At 52.7% G+C, this 16,779-nt stretch overlaps 1 protein-coding gene across 1 annotated transcript; it reads right to left on the reverse strand.

Annotated features, from left to right (window-relative positions):
* Positions 1 to 14,112: 14,112 nt before the first annotated feature.
* Positions 14,113 to 15,081, reverse strand: LOC140645609 (olfactory receptor 14A16-like). Its single transcript, XM_072849065.1, has one exon. It carries the CDS (start codon positions 15,079 to 15,081, stop codon positions 14,161 to 14,163), a length of 921 nt encoding a protein of 306 aa, XP_072705166.1. The 3' UTR covers positions 14,113 to 14,160.
* Positions 15,082 to 16,779: the final 1,698 nt, after the last annotated feature.

Genomic DNA, 16,779 nt, shown 5'->3' on the forward strand with positions numbered 1-16,779 from the left:
ATCACTGCTGGATCCTGTTTTGCCCTCTGTTTCCCAGCTCCACCAGGGCCTTTTACGCAGAGCTGGTCCCTGGCCAGGCAGTCCCCAGCCCCTGCCACTGCAAGCCGTTAGTCTATCCCAGGTGCAGGATCTGGCCTTTGTTCTTCCTCTAGTTCATGAAGTTCCTGACAGGACAGTCCTCCTGCCTGTCTCGTTTCTCCTGAATGACATTCTTAAGGCACAGGAATGGTCCTTCCAATGTAGTGTCATTGACAAATGTGGTGAGAGTATCCTCCTCTGGGTCATGGACACACATGTTAAACTGCACAGGGCCCAGGAGAGTCCCTTGTGCTGCCCCACAATGCCCCAGGATGTGCCAGTGGCCTTCAGGTAGGCTATGACCCCTTCACCACTGCTCCCTCAGCCTCATCACCCAACTGGTGTTTTACCCAGCCGTTTGTTGACCCGTCCAGGCTCTAATGGCCTAACTTGGCAGTTAGGCAGTTACTTCATCATGAAGGCAAGCAAGTTGACGAGGCATGATTTACCCTTTGGAAGTCCATGCTGACTGCTTGTGGACACATTCTTCTCGTTCAGGGTCCCAGACATGTCACCCAAGAGGACTCCAGCTGATGCCACACTCCTCACCAAAGTGAGCTTGTACAGCCTGTGATTCCCTGCGGTGCACTTTTGGCCTCTTTCAAAGATGGGTGCAACATAGGCTTGTCCTCACTAAAACCTCACCACATTTTATAAGAGAAGTGGTCATTCCTGCATCCAGGACAGAATAACCCCATGTATCAGGGTAAGCTTGGAGCTGACCGGCTGAGGAGTGACCCTGAGGAGAAGGCCATAGTCACTTCAAGGGATGCTACAGAGGCCAGTGCAGCATGCTGACCACAATAAAGGCCAGCTGCATGTGGGGCTGAATTAGGAGGAGTGTGGCCACCCAGGCAAGGGGAGTTACCTCCTCCCTTGACTCAGCAGGGGTGTAGCCACATCTGAAAGAATCTGTGCTGGGGTGGGGCTCCATGTTCTGCAGGAGTGGGGGGAAGCTGTAGAGTTAAGGGGCTGAACACATGACTTGTGTGGAGAGACTGAGGGGCTTGGCATTCTTTTGCCTTGTGACATAGAGACTCAGGGCAATGTCATAGTAGCCTGCAGCTGCTTGAAGGGTGCTTTCAGAGAGGATGAAGTTTTTCTTTGTAGAGCATACAGCATGAGAAAGGAAAAAGTTAGAGTCTGAGCCTGGGCATGATGAAAAGTGAAATGTCACTTGAAGGGTAGTGCTGTGGTGCCACTGGTCACCGAGGGCAGTAAGGGGTGTGTGTCTGTGATGAGCCAATGGCTTTGTGTTTCAAAGACATCAGTACAGGTAGGAATATGTGAGGGTGAGAGCAAGGTGGGGAAGTGAGGATAGTGTGTCTACAGCCTGCAGGGAACAGGCACAGGCGTGGGACAGTGTAGGACATCCTGTGGCGGAGATGGCTGACAACGATATCTGAACAAGAACTGTTTTAGACAGAGAGATAGGAAGGGATAGCTATAATCACAGTTAAGGAGCTGACTACGGAGTTAATCTGACTTCTGAAAGATGGGGCAAGTTTCTAGTTTCCTGAAGCTCAAAGCAACAACCGGGTAGTTGGGAAGTATCTGAAGGAACAAAAAGCAAGGCGAGGAGGAAAACTCTCCCCAGCACAAGACTGCTGGCCCAGAGGCTCCTCAGGCTACTCCTGCTGCCCCTGCGACACAACAGCCTGCCCCGAGCTGCTGCATGCAGAAATAAGTTTCTCTTTGTAATTTCACCCCACCATAAGCACAGAGTTGCTTCTTTGTTCTTCTCTAGGGATTTCCCCATCCCCAAGGCACGTTTCCCCAAGACAGTGTGTCCATGCTGGCCTAGCCAGCCAATACTTCCCATCCCTGTGCTCCATGCAGGGCCCTGAGCTGGCTGTGCTCAGGGCCTATACGATTCTGTGATTCTATACCACCTATACGATTCTGTGATTCTGTGCTGCTCCGCAGGGCAAGTGGGCGGTGGTGCCTGAAACCCACAAGGAGACAATCCCAGGCAGACCCCTGCTGATCATTCAGCACCTCCTGGGGCACTGGGCATGAAGGCTCAGCCCAGGCCCATTCCCTAACACATGGCCCTATGCCCTCCTCCCCTCAGCCCATGGAGACCTTGAGCACAGCAGCACAGCTTTGTAAGTGGAAGTTTCTTCAGCCTGTCCCTCACTTCAGTTCTGCAAGAAGAGTCCAACCTCCAGACACCGGCACTGAGGAAATACCCTTTTATTGCAGAGAAGTGACACAGGAGGCCAGCTGTACCGTAGTACCAGACACACGCACAGAGTCCTCTGGGTCAGACAGGCTGGGTTCATTGCCCTGGAGAAGTGCTGTGGATGCAGACATTCCTGGATAAACTTGGTTATCACAGATAAAATACCCAAAGCACAGGAGGTTCCCGAGGTACATGGGAAATCACTTGTGAAGAGACAGGTGTAGCTTATTGCTGCTGACCAAAAATTAATTGAATCAATTTTTTCAGAGTGTCTTTGAGCTCCTTGTTCCTCATGCTGTAGATGAGGGGGTTCACTGCAGGAGGTAGCACCGAGTACAGAACTGCCACCAATAAATCCAGAGCTGATGACAAGATGGAAGGGGGCTTCAGGTAGGCAAACATGGCAGTGATCAAAAACAGGGAGACCACAGCCATGTGAGGAAGGCACATGGAAAACGCTTTGTGCCGTCCATGCTTAGACGGGATCCTCAGCACGGACCTGAATGTCTGCACATAAGACAGCGCAATGAAAGCAAAACAGTCTGAAGCTCAAGAAAAACCAAACAGAAGAAGTCCAGCTTTCCTGAGGTAGGAGTGCGAGCAGGAGATCTTGAGGATCTGGGGGATTTCACAGAAGAACTGGTTCACCTCATTGCCTTGGCAGAGTGGTATTGAAAATGTATTGGCCGTGTGCAGCACAGCATAGAGAAACCCACTGCCCCAGGCAGCTGCTGCCATGTGGACACAAGCTCTGCTGCCCACGAGGGTCTCATAGTGCAAGGGTTTGCAGATGGCAATGTAGCGGTCATAGGCCATGAGAGTGAGAAGACAATACTCCCCTACCATCAAGAACAGAAAGAAAAAGACCTGTACAGCACATCCTGTGTAGGAGATGGCCCTGGTGTCCCACAGGGAATTGGCCATGGCTTTGGGGACAGTGGTGGAGATGGAGCCCAGGTCAAGGAGGGAGAGGTTGAGGAGGAAGAAGTACATGGGGGTGTGGAGGTGGTGGTTGCAGGCTACAACGGTGATGATGAGGCCGTTGCCCAGGAGGGCAGCCAGGTAGATGCCCAGGAAGAGCCAGAAGTGCAAGAGCTGCAGCTCCCGTGTGTCTGCGAATGCCAGGAGGAGGAACTCTGTGATGGAGCTGGCATTGGACATTAGCTTTCTCTGGGCACGGGGCACTGTCTAAGGAGGAAAAGACAGTGACAAGTTAGAGTAGACTTCTCAGAGCAAAATCACAGCCATTTTTCTTGGACCCCTCCCAGCTACACACCCACCCTTTCCATTTTCTAGGAGACCTGCAGCTCTCTGGCTTGAGCTCTGGTTGGTGCCAGCTGAGTGTGCCGTGGGGAGCAGGGCCTTTGCCCACTGGATGCCGAGGAGTCAGCCCTGCTCTGCAGCAGTGCGTTCATGGGAAGAGTGGGGGCAAGGGGCCAATCCTGGTGTTTGAAATTTTTCAGGTTAAACTACTCCTAACACAGAAGGGCTTGTCGTTATCTGCACTCCCAGTGCTAAGGAATGGGTATGACCGAAGGCAGTTGGAGAGGTTATTTTTAAAGCATTCCTCCATCTCACCTGTGGAATGTTCTTGGAAGTCAGAAACCCTCAGCATTTCTGCCGTACTCAGGGAGAACAGAGTGAGCCCTGCGAGGCAAGAGCATTGTCTGTGCCTTAGTGCAGAGTGAGGGGAGTTGGTCTGTCTCTGTCTTTTGTTCTCAGGTTCTCTGGGATTGCACCTTTCTGAGATGGAGGAGGATCACACTCCCATGTTACCCTGAAAAATATCAGGCACTGCTGAGAGCAGAATGATCCACTGCAGATAGCCAAATGTCTTACCCTTTCTCAAGATATCAGCACCCCACTTGAGCCTAGGATACACTTTCCTGCTCCTTTCACCAACCCAACAGCATTTCCTCCATTGTAGAATCTCTGCGCTTCCCCATGAGTCTTTCAATTAACCCAGAGATGCTATGAGAAAGATTTGCATTCTAGAGGGCAGCTCACAGCTTGGAAGGACAGCCCAAGGAGATAGAGAAATGTCCTGACCATGGCATCTGATTAAGGGAGAGTCAGCTCATTCCCTAGCTCCACTGGCTGCATTGCCCACAGCCCCACAGGCTAGAGGAAAGCTGGGACACGTGTTCCCATGGACACACCTGCATGGGAGGACCCAAGATCAGAGCCTGACAGCAATGCCAAGAGCAGCCAGGAGAGGCAAGGAGAGAGACAGACTGGCACTCAGGAAAGATCTTCCCTTTCCGCAACTCTGCACAATACGTCCCAGATGGTGATAATGCAGGACAGTATCCCTCAGCCCAATTGACCGTCAGTGGGAAATGGGCATGTGGCAGGAGAGATGCCTGTCACCTCTTCTGCTGGTCAAGTGGGCATGGAGGAGACTCCCACCCTAGACCCCACAGCAGTGAGGGCCAAGAGCTGTGCTGGTTGATAGAAGAGAGGTGAGGGGGTTTGCTCAGGGAAGGCATCTGTGCTGCAGGGGGTGGCCAGGAGGTGCCCATAGCTCCCCTGCAACAGGGTTCCCGTTAGCAGTTCCCTCCCTCCCTGCCCATGTCTCTGCTGCCTGGAGCAGTCCCTGCTGGGAGCTCTTTGTCCGCATGTCTCCTCCCTGTCAGTGCTCACAGAACCCACTCCAGCCCCTGTGCTCCCATCTCTTCCCTGCAGCTTCTCCAGAAGTGCAAGGACTAAAAAAGCAGGTGAAAAACCCTGATGAAACTTGAAAGGTGATGCTGGTGCTATCTGTAGCCTCCAGAGCTGGAAACTGAGAACACAGATTCAAGAAAGTTCCTTAACTTTACAGTAATGCCTGCTTTTACCTTCCAGTTGAAAACTCCCCTGCGAAATGTCCCACTGCCCACTCAGCCAACCAAGGGGAGAAAACTCAAAGGGCAGACACCTTTCTGTTCAGGTAACCCCTGCCTTGATGTCTGTCTTGAAGAGTCCTGAGGGTGATGTGGAGCTGTGAGCAGCCCTGACCTACGCAGCACCGTCTCGACAGCAGAGGGACCGTGCTCTGACGGGGGCTGCTCCTTCCACCCACAGCTTCTCCCTGCAACACTGTTGGGATATCAGCTGTATATACTAGATCGCCATCGACTGTAATTGCAGTTGTCTCATGGACATCCCTACAGTGCCTGACTAAATCCAAGGCAGCTACTCAATGGCCGAACACAGGCCTGTAGTGCTACATAAGATGCCAGGGCTGCACAGCACAACTGCATGTGGCTGGTCAGGACAGCACAGGACCTACAGGAGAGGCATCCCTGTCCAGAGAGGGCGGGTGACTGGCACCGCAGATGGCATCTCAGACAGAGCTAGGTTCTTTTGTTCAGCCACTCTCTCGGCACTGTAGTGAGGCAAGGTCTGACCCAGCTCCATCCAGAAGATGCAGGGCAGTTCAGGAACAGGAAGGACATCACATCAGGATCTCCACTCGTTTGCCTGCTCTTAAACTCTGCTGGTTCTTCTTTCAACTGTCCTTTACTCACCCTCTTGATGATACAATCAAGGAACAGTCCAAGGATTGTCACAGTGTTCCTGGAGCACAGGATGTCCACACTCAAGGACATTTTCAGCAGCATCTGTCCTTCCTTGAGATCAGCTTCACATCCACCACAGGCCCTCCTCAGAGGCTGCAGAGACCCCACATAGAGCAAAGCCCTCTCCTACCAGGGCTGCAGAGCCCTGGCCAGTTTCTCTCTGGCCTTGGGGATGCAGCATCTCCTCTTGCTGTGCTGTTACTTTGCCATCTGCCATCCACTCCAGCATGGCTCTGTCTCAAGCAAAGCATTTTCACACGTGGGGTCTTAGGCACTTGGTCCTGTGTTGGCCTTGTCTAAGCTTGTCCCCAGTTCCATAGCTGAGGTGATGCAGACAAGCGTGCACCAATGCCCTCAGTCTGGGTCACAGAGAGGAGGAGTTGGAGTCCCCTGTGCCATCATAGAGTTTTGACTTCAGTGGAAGAACTGTCAAGGAGTGGTGGGACAGCTCACACTGCTAGTGCTGCTACAATGGTACATATGGGCTTCTCAGGAGAGACAGGCTGGAATGATCAGGAGGGGAATGTCCTATGCGTGCAAGAGCTTGTCATACGTATGGACCTTCTCTATGGGATGTGGAATAAGTTGGGTGAGCCCTTGTGGGTAAGGGTCAGAGAAGAGACCTGCTAGTGTGATATCATGGTGGGAGACAAAGAAACTGCAATCAAGGTAAGGAATTGGACAAAGCCCTTGTTTAAACAACCCAAGGAAGTCTCCAGTTCCATGACCCCTGGTCTTACTAGGGACTTGAATGACCCTGACATTCACTGGAAGGGAAGCAAAGCAGGATGCATGCTGTCCAGCAGGTGTCTGGGGTCTCTTGGTAAAACCTCTTTGCGCAGATGCCAGGTAGGCAACCAAAGGTGATGCTCACTTCAGTCTGGTCTTTGCAAAAGAGGGAGCACTGATCAGGGACGTGAAAACCAGTGTCAGCCTTGGCTGTAGTGACCAGGAGCTGCCTACAAAGCACCGTGATGGGGAAATCCCCCAAACCCTCTCTGGGAGCTCAACGTGCTGGCATGCCTTTCTAAAGTGCTTGCACGTTAATGCAGACAGTACGGAGAATAAACATGAGGAGTTATGCATCTGGGTGCAGTTGCAGGGTTACGATCCTGGCAGGGTGGCTCCCATGACTGGAATGTTGCAAAGGAGGGATAAGGGCTCTCTAGGAAGGAGAAGATGGGAAGGGGAGGGGGCAGAGTTGCCCTTCATGTGAGAGAGCAGCTGAAGTGCATGGAGCTCTGCCTGGGGGTGCAGAGGCAGCCGATGGAGAGCTTATGAGTGAGGACTAAAGAGAGGAAAGGTAAGACTGACGCTATAGTGGGTGTCTGCTATAGGCTACCTGACCAGGAAGAATAAGTGGACCAGGCCCTCTGCCGACAGATAGGAACAGCCTCACGTTTGCAGGCCCTGTTCCTCCTGGGGGATTTCAACCACCCTGATATCTGCTGGAGGGACAACACAGCAGGACTTAAGCAGTCCAGGAGGTTCCTGCAGTGCCCTGTTGATAACCTCCTCATCCAAGAGAGAGAGGAGCCAATGAGGAGAGGTGCTCTGCTGGATCTCCTCTTCACCCACAAGGAAGGGCTCGTTGGGGATGTGAAGGTGAAAAGAAAGCCTTGGCTGCAGTGACCATGAGATGGCAGAGTTCAGGTTCCCAAAGGCAGAGAGGAGGGTGAAAAGCAAGCTCACAGCCCTGGACTTCAGGGGAGTAGACTTTGGCCTCTTCAAAGATCTGCTTGGAAGAGTCCCGTGGGATAAGGCCCCAGAGGGAAGGGGCTGGGGCCATGAAAACTGGTTAATATTCAAGGATCACCTCCTCCAAGCACAAGAGAGCTCCATCCCAATGAATACAAAGTGAAACAAAAATGCCAGGAGGCCTGTGTGGATGAACAAGGATCTCCTGGCCAAACTCTAATACAAAGAGGAAGCTTACAGACCGTGGAAACAGAGACAGGTAACCTGGGAGAAATACAGAAACCTTGTCCGAGCATCATGGGATGACCTTAGGAAAGCTAAAGCCCAAATGGAATGAAATCTGTCCAGGGATGTCAAAGACAGCACAAAGGGCTTCTGTAAGTACCCGGGAGACAAAAGGCAGGCTAGGGAAAATGTGGGCCCATTGCTCAACGAGACGGGGGGCCTGGTTACACAGGACATGGAAAAGGCTGAGACACTGAAGGCCGCCTTTGCCTCAGTCTTTCCTAGCAAGAGTGGCCTTCAGGAATGCCAGGTCCCAGAGACCAGGGGGAATTCTGGAGCAAGGAAGACCTGCCTTTGGTGGAAAAGGATCAGGTCAGGGAATACTTAAACAAACTGGACATACGTAAGTCCATGGGCCCTGAAGGCGTGCACCCACAAGTGCAGAGGAAACTGTGTGATGTCATTGTGAGGCTACTCTTGATAATCTTGGATCCATTGTAGTGGAAGAAGTGCCCGAAGCATGCACTAAAGCACATGGTACTCCTGTCTCCAAGATAGGTGTCCTGGTTTCGGCTGGGATAGAGTTCATCTTCTTCCTAGTAGCTGGTATAGTGCTGTGCTTTGGATTTTAGTATGAGAATAATATTGATGACACGCTGATGTTTCAGCTGTCGCCAAGCGGTATTTACATTGGTCAAAGGAATTTTTTTTTTTTTTTTCCCTTCAGCTCCCCATGCTCTGCCAGGTGCCCAAGAAATGGGAGGGGGCACAGCCAGGATAGTTGATCCCAACTGACCAAAGGTCAATTCCATACCATATGATGTCATGCCCAGTATATAAAGTAGGGGAGTTGGCCGGGGGGTAGCGATCGCTGCTCGGGGACTGGCTGGGTGTCGGTCGGCGGGTGGCGAGCGGTTGTATAATTTTTTTTTTTTATTGGGCATGGTCTCCCCCAATATTCTTGTACCCAGGTTAGGCCATTAGAGCCTGGACGGGTCAACAAACAGCTGGGTAAAACACCACTTGAACGATGAGGTTGAGAGAGCAGTGGTGAAGGGGTCATAGCCTACCTGAAGGCCACTGGCACATCCTGGGGCATTGTGGGGCAGCACAAGGGACTCTCCTGGGCCCTGTGCAGTTTACCATGTGTATCCATGACCCAGAGGAGGAAACTCTCACCACATTTATCAATGACACTACACTGGAAGCACCATTCCTGTGCCTTAGGGATGTCATTCAGGAGAAACGAGACAGGCAGGAGGACTGTCCTGTCAGGAACTTCATGAACTAGAAGAACAAAGGCCAGATCCTGCACCTGGGATAGACTAATGGCTTGCAGTGGCAGGGGCTGGGGAGTGCCTAGCCAGGGACCAGCTCTGCGTAAATGGCCCTGGTGGAGCTGGGGTACAGAGGGCAAAACACGACCCAGCAGTGATCTACACAACCCAGTGTGACCTGGTAACAAAGGCAGCCAGCAGTGTCCTGGAGTGTATAAAGAGAAGCCTCACCAAAAGTGTGAGGGAAGACATCGTCTGCCCCTGCTCATCACTCGTTAGATCACCTGGACACTACTGTGTCCACTTCTGGGCCCCCAGTTCAAGTGTACTGGGTCTGGCTGGGATGGTGTTAACTTCCTTCGTAGCAGCCCCTATGGTGCTATGTGTTTGCATTTGTGCCTCAAACAGCGTTGATAACACACCAGTGTTTTGGCTGTTGCTGAGCAGTGGTTGCAGAGTGTCAAGGTCTTCTCTGTTTCACACTCTGCTCCCTCCCAGTGAGTAGGCTGGGAGCGGGCAAGGAGTTGGCAGGGGGATACAGCCCAGGAAGCTGACCCCAACTGACCAAAGGGATGTTCCATACCATATGATGTCAGTCTCAGCAAGAAGAGCCGGGGCAGAGGAAGAAGAAGGTGGTTTTTGTCATTCAAGGTGTGTGTTAAAGGGAGGCTGGCTGGGCATCAGTCTGCTTGTGAGAGGTGGTGAGTGATTGCCCATGCGTTGCCTGTTGGTTTTGGTTTATGTTTGGTTCTATCTTTTTCTTTTGCCTGTTAAACTGGTTTTATCTCAACCCACAAGCTGCACAGCAACTCGCGCAGCAGCACTGGTAGGGACCTGACCGGCTAAGGAGTTCCCTGCGGAGAAGGGCCTGGGCACCGTAGCGGATGCCATAGGAGCCAGTGGGTCTCACAATTCCAAAGGAGAATAAAGAGGTGCGGGTCCTGAGGAGGTCTAGCAAGATGGAGCTAGGGGCATAGAGCATGAGGTGTGAGGAGAGTCTGAGGGAAGTGGGCCTCGTTAGAGCCTGCTGAAGTGGAGGCACAGGGCAACCTAATGAGAGCCTACAGCTACCTGGAGAGATGATGGAGCCAAGCTCGCTTCTGCAGTGGCCAATGAGATGACAGAGGCAACAGCCACAAACTGCCTCTTGGGAGCTCTAGGCTGAGCCTTAGGAAAAATATAAGGGCCTAGGAGGAGCATTGCTGTGATCTCCACCTTTGGAGCGCTTCAGGTTTCAGCTCTACAAAGTCGCAGCCAGGCTGGAGGCTGGACTAGAGAGCCCCAGCAGTCTCTTCCCCACCAACCCTTGCATGAGCCTGTGCCTTGCAACGTGCCCTCCAAGAAGACACTAAGCTAGAGGTGAGGGTCCCTACATCACAGGACAATTCAGGGTAAAAGGGAGCTCAGGAAGTGTCGAGTCCAATGCCCAGCTCCAAGCAGGGCCAGCTCTGGGCTCAGAACAGGTAGCGCAGTAAATGTCAGCATTTGCAGAGAGAGTTTACACATGAACCAGGCATCTAAGGCACCGCTACAGAAATGGAGATGCGGCATTTGACCAGCTCCCTGAACACAGCTGTCACTATGCCATGCCTCCTGAGATTCCTGGGAACATCCACCTTCTTGTGCAGAAGAGTATGATTCTTCTGCAAGTTTCCTGGCACATCTCCAGAGCAGGGGTGCTTTAGGCTGTAAAAAGAATTGAAAAAAGCCTCTGACTTGGATACTATCAACTTAATTACTAAAGAGAGGGAGATGGAGGGATCTCAGGGCTTCCAGGTTCCTGCTGAAGATTTCAGCCTCCAAGAAAGGAGCTCCAAGAAAGGAGTTTTCAACTAATAGAGCCTTTCGATCATTTCACTTGGATGGCTCTGCTGCCCACTTTCCACAATTGGCACCCAGAAAGCTCACCTGCTTTTCCTTCCTCTCCTCCCCAAACATGACCAAGCGATGGGAAGAAAGGAAGCAGAAGACCCTAGGCCTCTGTGAATCACCTGGGGTGTGGCACTTGGAGGGCCACAGTGTCATTTCATTGTACACCCCATAAAGAACCGAGCTGGGAAGTGAGACTGCAAGCCCCAATCAACAGGGTTCATGGACAGGCAAGGCTGTGTCTATGGCTGGTCTGGAAACCAGTACACCTACAGCATAGCTCAAGCTGGGGCTGAAGCTCAGGCTTGGGCTTCAATGGTCCCCTGGGCCCATGGACAGAGTTGTGGGTCCAGGCCCCACGTTAGGCTGGTCGGGTCCATGAAGGCCTAGGGATGCTCTCAGGGCACTGACACTGCCCCCATGGGATCCCACCTGCCAGTGCCCTCCATAGTTCTTCCCCACGTCCTTGGAGATCTAGGAGACCAGCATTTCATGGTCACTACAGCCAAGGCTGACACTGGTATTCACATGCCTGACCAGCTCTTCCTCTTTTGGGAGTGCCAGGTCCAGGTGAGCAGAAGACTGAAGGGACTCTTTGGCAGCTCTCCTAAGAACGTTTCCACAAACAGCACAAGAAACCTCCTGGAAGGTTTGCATCCTGCTGTCTCACTTGACAAGTGAACACTGAGGAAACTGAGTCCCCCACAAGAGCCAGGTCCTGTGATCCACTGATTTCCTCAGATCATTTAATCGAGACATTGTTCATTCCTCACCCTGACTGTATGACCTGTAAATGGATGCGATGGAGTTAATGTTCTTCATAGCAGCCCACAGGGTGATGTGCTTTGGATTTGTTACTAATACAGCACTGAGAACGCAACAGTGTTTTGGCTATTGCTGAAGAGTCCTTGCAGAGCATGAAGGCTTTCACTTTTTCCCACTCTGCCCCTGCAGCAAGTAGGCTGGGGGGACACAAGAAGTTGGCAGGGGCACAGCTGGGACAGCTGGCCCACAATGACCAAAGGGATATTCCATTGCCTATGATGGCAGGCTCAGGAAAAAAAACAAAACAACACAAGCTCAACGGAAGAAGGAAAAAGGGGAGATATTTGTGATCAAGGCATTTGTCTTCCCAAGGCCTGCTTTCCTGGAAATGGCTAAACATCTGCCTGCCGATGGGACGTAGTGCATAAATTCCTCATTTTGCTTTGCTTGTAGATACAGCTTTTGCTTCACCTATTAAAATGTCTTTGTCTTGACCCATGATTTTTCTTGCTTTTGCACTTCCAATTCCCTCCCCCATCCTGCTGGGGGTGGTGGGGGTAGGGGAGAGTGAGCAAATGACTTTGTGGGTGCTTAGCTGCTGCCTGGGGTCAAACCAAACCAAACACCTACCACAGTGCCAACATTTCTGGCCTCTTTACCCACACACACCTTGACCAATGAGCTTTTCTGATTTATTTTCTCCCCTTGACCTGTTCAGCTGGGGGAGTGAGTGAGCGGCTGGGTGGCTGTCTGGCTGCTGGTCAATGTTAACCCAGCACAGGACCACCCCAGGACTGCTGCACCCAGTATGGGGCTTCCCAACACAATACAGACCCTGACAGACTGGAGCAAGTCCTGCAGAGGCCAGAAGGATGGTTGGGGCCTGGAGCACATTATGGACAAGGAGAGGCAGAGAGAGCTGGGGTTTTGAGAAATCCCTCAGAGTCAAACACTGGGGCAAGGACCCAGGCCAGCTGGTGGGATCTGAATCACTGGACAGTTTCAGTATTTGTCAAGACAAGGCCATGAGCACCTGCTCTAGCTGGAGCTGTCTGAGAATGGGCTTGGCTGAGAGAGCAGCTGTGGCAAGAGCTCTGGGACTTGGTGTGTAAAGAGTGTCAGTAAGAAACTGGTTTCCTCTTTATTAATAATGGCTGTGGAATTGGGTATCACTGAGCCTCAGAGGAGGACAGAGGTGATCGTACAGCAAAGGTCCCTTCTCAGGCCTGGGGTGTATGGCCAGAGATGGAAACGGCTGGTGTGTGGGACCGGTCTGGGACAATTTTCCTAGGGCAGCTTCCCCAGGGTGTGCAGGGAACATGGCACAGACCGAGCCCCTCTCTTCTGCACCTTTGGCGCCTTGCTTCCTTCATTTTGTCACCTGGCTCTGCCTTGTGAGCACCCTGCTGTGTGCCCTTCTCCTGCACACTCACACAGCTTAGCTCTGCACTGGTGTTTCCTCTTCCAGGACTTTTCCAGCCCAGCCCCAGCTCCAGCTCTCCACACCTCCCCTGGCCCCATGGCAGTGCCCACCACAGGGGGCTGCAGCACTCTGGGCACTCAGCCACAGCTCCGGCTGCTCTGAAGGGCACAGCAGCTCCTGGAGGTCAGACAGGGGGGTCAGCCTCCCCACCAGCCCCAGAGCTGCTGCTGGCCAAAAGGGCAAGCAGAAACAGAGGCCAGTCAATCTCTAGCTCTGCTGCATTCATATTGCAGGTTGTCCCTAACCCCGACTGCATTTGCACTCTTCTCTTCCCCAACCAGCCCCTCTCCCTAAGACAGCACAAGAGTCCTGGCCCTGGGGCTCCTCAGGCACCTGCCGCATCTCTCCAGTCTCCCTTTGCCATGCCCACTGGGCCACACTGACTCCCATGGCACTGCAGAGTCCTTCTTTGTGCATACCTTGATGTAGTGCTTTGCTTTTGGGATGTTTGAGGGTGTTTCACTTGGTGTGCCTCCATTCACTCCCACCCCAGGGCACGTCTTGAGCCCTTGTCCTCTCCTGACTGCTCCAAATTCATTTCCATAAAGACGGCTATATGCCATGAGTCCTGACATATGTGAAGCAGCCTGAGGAGGGAATGGGGAGCTCATGCACCATCTTAGGCCAAGAAGAGAGCCTTTAAAACCAGAACTTCTGGTCCAGTGGAACCCAACTGTACTGTGAGCTAAAGCAGAAACACAGGGAGAACATAAGGAGAAAAGAATTTTAAAACACCAATTCCTTGGACATTTTAGTGGCAGCCACTTGGGAGGAAGAGCCCAACCTTCAGGCACTGCACCCAGGAGATCCCCTTTTATTGAAGAGCTGCTCTTAGACAGGTCACAGCTGACACAATGTGGTGCTAGGGTCACACCCAACGGGATAAAGCCTCAAGACTAGAAGTAACAACCTAGAAAATTATATGTAAGTAGAATTCTTTCAGGGAAAAAAGCAGACTGCTGGCCTTAGAGAAGCTCCGGGAAATGTGAAGTGCTCGGAGGCAGGCTGTTGTCAGTGACGCTATGTCCATTGGGTCAGTTTCCACAGGGCATCCTTGAGCTCCTTGTTCCTCATGCTGTAGATGAGGGGGTTGACTCCTGGAGGCACCACCGAGTATAGAACTGACACCACCAGGTCCAGGGATGGGGAGGAGATGGAGGGAGGCTTCAGGTAGGCAACCATGCCAGTGCTGATAAACAGAGAGACTATGGCCAGGTGAGGGAGGCACATAGAAAAGGCTTTGTGTCGTCCCTGCTCAGAGGGGATCTTGAGCACGGCCCTCAAGATCTGCACATAGGACACCACAATGAACACAAACCACCCAAATGCAAAACAGACACTAGCCATAAGAAGCCCAGCTTCCCTGAGGTAGGTATCTGAGCAGGAGAGCTTGAGGATCTGGGGGACTTCACAGAAGAACTGGTCCAGGGCATTGCCCTTGCAGAGTGGTAGTGAAAATGTATTGACAGTGTGCAGCACAGCATAGAAAAACCCACTGCCCCAGGCAGCTGCTGCCATGTGGACACAAGCTCTGCTGCCCACGAGGGTCTCATAGTGCAAGGGTTTGCAGATGGCAATGTAGCGGTCGTAGGCCATGACAGTGAGAAGAATATACTCAGCTGTTATAAAAAAGAAAAAGAAAAAGACCTGGGCCACACACCCTTGGTAGGAGATGGCCCTGGTGTCCCACAGGGAATTGGCCATGGCTTTGGGGACAGTGGTGGAGATGGAGCCCAGGTCGAGGACAGAGAGGTTGAGAAGGAAGAAGTACATGGGGGTGTGGAGGTGGTGGTCACAGGCTACAGTGGTGATGATGAGACCGTTGCCCAGCAGGGCAGCCAGGTAGATGCCCAGGAAGAGCCAGAAGTGCAAGAGCTGCAGCTCCCGTGTGTCTGCAAATGCCAGGAGGAGAAACTTGGTTATGGAGCTGCTGTTGGACATTTGCTTCCTCTGGGTATGGGAGCCTGTCCAAGGAGGAAAAGGCAGTGAAGAGTTAGGACACACAACTCTCAGCAAAACCTGCTCCATTTCTCACAGAAACACCCTCCGCCAGCCTCTCTCTCTCCTTCCAGAAAGACCTTCATGCAGCTGCCTGGCTGCAACTCTCTTTTCTGCTGGCTGAGGGCCCAATGGGGAGCAGGGGATTCTGCTGTGGGCACCGGAGGAGTCAGTCCTGCTGTGCACCAACAGGCAGAGAGAAACCAGGAGTGATCTCTGTTTAAATCCCCTCAAGAAATCAATGCCATTTCACAATTGTCCCTCCCAACTCACCCGACTGCAGAGGAGAGCTGTGGGTTTTGGTTTTGTTTCTTTTGTTCCTGTTCCTTGTCCCACCTGAGGGGGTTTGTGGAAGGCAGGCATCCTTGGCCTTTCTGCTACACTACAAGTGCTACCCTGAGAGCCCTGGCAGGCAAAGGGCTGGACCCTTAGTGCATAGGGAGGAGAGATGGTCTGTCCCTCAGTCTTGCTCTCAGCTGCCCTTGGCTCACACCTCTCTGAGCCACAGGATGGTCACACTCAGCTCTTGCCCTGACAGGAAACTGGATACTGGAAAGGAAACTGGATAAGCCACTTGCAAAATGCAGACGATCTCCACAGTCCCCTCCCCAGGGAAGAGCTGTGAGCTTCTGGATGCCCTGAAGATGGGGTGTCCTGAACAGAGAGCCAGCTTTATCCCCACCCTATGGACTGCATTGCCCAGACCCCCCCAGGCTAGAAGAGGCCTTGGGCACCTTGCTCCCATGGACACAGCTGCATGGCAGGACGTGCAGGGGCAGTTGCTGAGCTGCTGCTGCAAAGCCCATCCCTAGAGAGCCTGAAAACAGCAGCAGCAGGGGCAGGTGGAGAAAGCAGGAGAAAGACCCCAGGGCTTCTGCCAAGTGAGGCAAGGCCAGGGAGGGAGAGATGGGCACTCAGGAGAGTCTCCTCTGCTGGAGCTCAGGCTGCAGAGGAGGCAGCTCCTGCCCTGGACCCCAGCGCCTTGAGGGCAGAGGCTCTGCTGGGTGGGAGAGGAGACTGACAGACTTGGTAGGGGAAAAACATGTTCAGTGAAGGGCTGACAGGGAGATGCCCAATTCCCCCCTCCCAGCCTTTGCTGTCAGCACTTTGCTCTCACTCCTCATCTGTGTCTCTGCTGCCTGGATCTGTCCCTGCCAGGAGCTGCTTCTCTCTCCCCATGTCTGCTACCTATCAGTGCCCACAGACTACATCCCACCTGTTCTGTGCTCAGGGCTGCCCTGCAGAGCCCTCCTGGCAGCAGGACACTGCCCAGGAGCATCTCAGAGAAGGAGCAGGTCAGATAAACCACGAGGATTCCACACAAGTGATGGGGCTTTCATTAGGCAAAGGAACTGGTGAGGGGACTGAACCAGCTTCCTCACAGACCTACTGACCTCTCAGTCTAATGCTGTAGAGGTCTCAGTCTCTTGTGCAAACCTCACAGCTCCATTGCTATGTTCCCCCACAAACTCAGCAGGAAACGGAAAGCACAGGCTTCAGAAAGCACCTTTCCTTCCACATAGCACCTGCCTTGAGGTGCTTCTTGAAAATCTGCCTCTGGCAATGTCCTCAAGTGATGTGGAACTGTGAGCAGCCCTGACCCACGCAGCAGCCTCTCCACAGCAGAGGGACCGTGCCCTG

This window comes from Ciconia boyciana, chromosome 35, assembly GCF_034638445.1.
Source record: "Ciconia boyciana chromosome 35, ASM3463844v1, whole genome shotgun sequence".
Classification (NCBI taxonomy): Eukaryota; Metazoa; Chordata; class Aves; order Ciconiiformes; family Ciconiidae; genus Ciconia; species Ciconia boyciana.

Bases quoted from the DNA above. Each gene is read 5' to 3' on its own strand.
- LOC140645609 (XM_072849065.1), bottom strand. From the start codon at position 15,081: ATGTCCAACAGCAGCTCCATAACCAAGTTTCTCCTCCTGGCATTTGCA.